Below are 2,563 nucleotides of genomic sequence, written 5' to 3' on the forward strand. Positions count from 1 at the left end.
GCCCGGGCCCGCCCTTGGGGAGCGCCCAGGGGACACAGCCGAGAGACTGTTCAGAGAATCCAAGAGCCAAAGCGGAGGCCGGACCGGGACACACCACCCAGAGTCAGATTGATCCTCCCCCGGCAGCCCTGAGCTGAGGACTGAGGACGGGCGCATGGGGTCCATCATGCAGGATTCCTAGGAATGGAGACCAGACTGCCAGGAGGTGCCAGGAAGGGGTGTCCCCTCTCAGGAAGAGGACAAAGGGGTGCACCTGCCAGAAAGCAAGCCTTCTTCCAGCCAGGCTGGGTGCTGCTGGTTGAGGGAACTTCCAGGACCTGGCACAGGCCCAGCTCCCTCCCTTGACTATAGAATACTTGGAACCAAGAGGAGCTGTCCTCTAGGCCTGGGGCCCTTATGAACAGGTGGATGGAGATGCCAAGGGATGAGGGCAGGGCACTCACAGCATCCTGGGGGAAAAGAGGTGAAGAATGAGAGGGAAAGTCGGGAGGGAGATGGACACACAAGTTAGGGGCTAGGCAGACATTAAAAAGAGAGAAGTAAGTTTAATGGAGAAGCCGAGCCAGAAGAATGGTGTGTTCAAAGCCAGCCTGGGCTGCATAGTGTAACCCTGTCTCTAACAACAGAAGAGCCCAGTACTGATGGCCTATAATCCTAGCTTTTCAGGAAGCAGATTTCAGGATCAAGGTTCCAAACAGCTAGAGCCAACAAATAGGAGAGACTAATTTCCAATTAACCACCAAAAAGCTGGAAGTGGAGGTGTGGTTCAAGTGGTAGAGCACTAGTCCTGAGAGAAAAAAAAAAGTAAGAGCTTGAAGGCTCGGGTCCAAACCCCAGTTTCAGCACCACTACCTCCTCCCCCCTCAAAAAGATCTGGAAATATATGTATGGAAAGCAAAATCAATAAGGAGAAATGCACAAAATACTCATTGACTATATAGGCTATGATAAAGTCTCTAAATACACTATAGTTTGTTCATATTTTCAATTTTATATTCAGAAAATTATAACAAATTGGTAAAATAGAAAGTTACTGTCTGTAGCTCAATACACTATAGATCACTTCCACAATTTTTTCTCCAGAAATTGGGAGAAACACAAAACATTGAGGACCTGGGCACTGTCCCTGGAGCTTTGTTGCTCAAGGCTAGTGCTCTACCACTTTGAGCCACAATGCCACTTGTTTTCTGGCAGTTAACCAGATAAGAGTCTTGCAGGCTTTCCTGCCCAGACTGGCTTTGAACCCTAATCCTCCTAACTCAGTCTCCTGAGTAGCAAGGATTACAGGCATGAGCCACTGGCATCTGGCATGAGTGCATTTCTTTTTGGACTATATCAACCCTTTCCTTGCCCACTCCCAGTTTTTCCCTCCCGTTCCTTAATTTTTTAACTTTAAGAACCAATTAAAGGGCTGGGAAGGTGGCTCAGTGGTAGAGCGCTTGCCTTGCATGCATGAGGCCCTGGGTTCGATTCCTCAGCACCATATAAGCAAAAAGAAAAAAAAGCCAGAAGTGGCGCTGTGGCTCAAGTGGTAGAGCGCTAGTCTTGAGCTGAAGAGCTGAGGGACAGCGCCCAGGCCCAGAGTTCAGGCCCCACAACCGGACGCAAAAATAAATATTATTTATATATATAATAATATATATTAACATAATAAATCTTATGTTAATGTGTTGTATAATAAAATTACAAACCGATTTTCTTGGAAAGGACATTCAGCTTGGTTTTATTGCCTGCCTATTCTATGATGGTGTTATTCTGATTTTATTGTTTATTTATTTATTTTTGGGTCCAGTCCTGGGGCCTGAACTCTGGGCCTGGGCGCTGTCCCTCAGCTCTTCAGCTCAAGGCCAGCGCTCTACCACTTGAGCCACAGTGCCACTTCTGGCTTTTTTCTTTTTCTGCTTATGTGGTGCTGAGGAATCGAACCCAGGGCCTCATGCATGCAAGGCAAGCGCTCTACCACTGAGCCACCTTCCCAGCCCTGTTATTCTGATTTTAACAGTCATGTTTCATCATCTGACCTCGATGTACACACTCAGGCAACCTCAGATGCCACGCTAGAAAAGATGCCCTAAGTGCCCCCACCAGACGGTGCCCATATTGTCCTGAGTGACAGACACCGGTCTGGGGCGTTGGCTTGCTGGATTCCCGGCCTGCTGGAAGCGGGGGTGACTCGGGCCGCCCATCGCATCTCGGCTCACCTCGAGGATCCCCAGCAGCCCACAGCGTGCCGGAGGGGATCTCACGGCCTGCGTGGCTGCCTCGCCCTGGCGGGAACACGGTGGACCCACGCGGGCTGCGGCCGCCTCCCGGGGCGACCCCACGGGTGAGTTTTTGCTAATCATCCTCGCTCACCCTGGCCTGGTCTTCCCGTCCCATTCTTGCACTCTCCGCCCCTCTCTACCGGCTCCAGGACAAATGCGGCCTGACAACGGGGCCTCCGTGAAGAAACACCCGCCCCAGGACGAGCCCGAGGTCTCCCGGGCCCTCAGCGACGGTGCTCGGGCGCCTTCCCGGGAGCGTGGAGAACGGACACACGTGGCTCGCCTTCGCGCGCACCAGC

General features: G+C 51.6%; 1 protein-coding gene across 1 annotated transcript in view; it reads left to right on the forward strand.

Annotated features, from left to right (window-relative positions):
- The first annotated feature begins 2,418 nt into the window (after nucleotides 1–2,418).
- Znf398 (zinc finger protein 398) overlaps nucleotides 2,419–2,563 on the forward strand; it is a 21,668-nt gene continuing 21,523 nt past the window's right edge. Inside the window, exon 1 of the mRNA XM_013021597.1 lies at nucleotides 2,419–2,538. Within this exon, the coding sequence (XP_012877051.1) occupies nucleotides 2,419–2,538 (120 nt within the window). The remainder of the gene's footprint in view (nucleotides 2,539–2,563) is intronic.

This window comes from Dipodomys ordii, unplaced genomic scaffold (assembly GCF_000151885.1).
Source record: "Dipodomys ordii isolate 6190 unplaced genomic scaffold, Dord_2.0 Scaffold56, whole genome shotgun sequence".
Taxonomy (NCBI): domain Eukaryota; kingdom Metazoa; phylum Chordata; class Mammalia; order Rodentia; family Heteromyidae; genus Dipodomys; species Dipodomys ordii.